Raw genomic sequence first — 1,513 nt, forward strand, 5'->3', positions numbered from 1 at the left:
TCCTGAACTCTTCCTTTTGGTAATAAATACAGACATATAAATCTAAAAATAATAAATTGTACCTTGTATCATTATAACCATATGAATTTCATACATCTCTACACCCCCCTTAAAAAAACAAGAAATCTTACGCCACTGGGTCATTCCACATCATTTGCCATGCCAAGTTGCTCTGAGACTCCGGGTTTGGCAGCGGACACGGAATTCTTTCTAGGTCCTTCACATGGCCATCTAGCTTTGGGATCCCTCCATGGATGCAAAATATCTGGTAAATGGGCTTTATATTACTTCAAATTCAGACAAATGCACATGGTAAGAAGACTACACAATATCTATTCAGAACTGGCTCATACAAAGCCTAAGTTATAATTACCTAAGAAAAATGTAATGTGGCCTTCAAAATGAGAATTACAACACTGAACTGAAAATTTTTACTAACGTTATGTATGGTGTTCCTTATTAATGATTTTTATTTTGGTGAGTAATCAATAATTCATTTTCTGTTCTGGCAACATACCTTTATTTGTATTTTTTTTAAATATAGATAAAATAAGAATTATATATATAAGTGTTTCATAACAAGAGCAAATATATTCCTTGTAACTGTCTCATAACTTCTTGTTTTTCAGTTTCAAATGATTTAGGAGGAGCTGTGCTACTGTCTCCCCGTAAAAAATTATGTGGTTTATTGCCTACCATTACAATCATGATATTCTGTGATGATTACTAATGATCCTTTTCACAGTATATGTACATTCAGTGAAATAGCTACTGGGAGGCATGCTGGGCCACATGTGTCCCATGAGAATCTTGTGTCCCCCAGCAAGCACTCCTTTATAATTTCCATTTCATATAATTAAAAGATACTTAATTTCTATATGTATAGTTTTATTTGATATTATGAGTAACTGTGTAATGCTCTAAAACCCACTACTGATTTGATATTAGAATATGCTCTAATAGCCTTCTGTGGCATCAGAATATGAGCTGCACCCCAATGATACCTAGCTATGTCCTGTTTAAATCTTATATAGATGTAAGGATACATACAATACTGGTTTAATAACCAATCTAATAAAGCCAAGGTTCACTTATATACTACTGTAACAGAAAAACAGACCTTTTTATCGACAATAGCAGCAACTGGCATACAGTCAAATACTTCGTTTACAGCATTCCAAACATTTGTTCCTAAACGTTCACCAAACTTTCTTATGCATTCCCTGTAACGAAAATATAAATACCATGTCAAATTTCACAACCTATCCGACTAGTTCTTTTCCTTTTCTTCTCTTTCTCAACTCTATTAACAAAGGAATTTACTTTCATACAGTCTAATACTTACTGATGAAAAGTGAACATTTTCTGGATGTCTCGAACCTCATGATTGCCACGCAAGAGGAAAAACTTTCCAGTGGCCTGAAGCTTTTGAGCAAATAAATATGAGACAACCTGGAATCATAAAAGGTTAACTTTAAAGATAAGAAATAAGAAGAGGAAGTCTTCTAAAAAA

General features: G+C 33.5%; 1 protein-coding gene across 1 annotated transcript in view; it reads right to left on the bottom strand.

Annotated features, from left to right (window-relative positions):
- The window catches only part of LOC119585985, a gene marked incomplete in the record, with an annotated part of 24,623 nt that overhangs the window by 4,682 nt on the left and 18,428 nt on the right, over window positions 1–1,513 (bottom strand). Inside the window, 3 exon segments of the mRNA XM_037934697.1 lie at window positions 131–265; window positions 1,121–1,223; window positions 1,346–1,452. Coding sequence (XP_037790625.1) covers window positions 131–265; window positions 1,121–1,223; window positions 1,346–1,452 — 345 coding nt within the window.

Source organism: Penaeus monodon, chromosome 20 (genome assembly GCF_015228065.2).
Source record: "Penaeus monodon isolate SGIC_2016 chromosome 20, NSTDA_Pmon_1, whole genome shotgun sequence".
NCBI classification, from domain to species: domain Eukaryota; kingdom Metazoa; phylum Arthropoda; class Malacostraca; order Decapoda; family Penaeidae; genus Penaeus; species Penaeus monodon.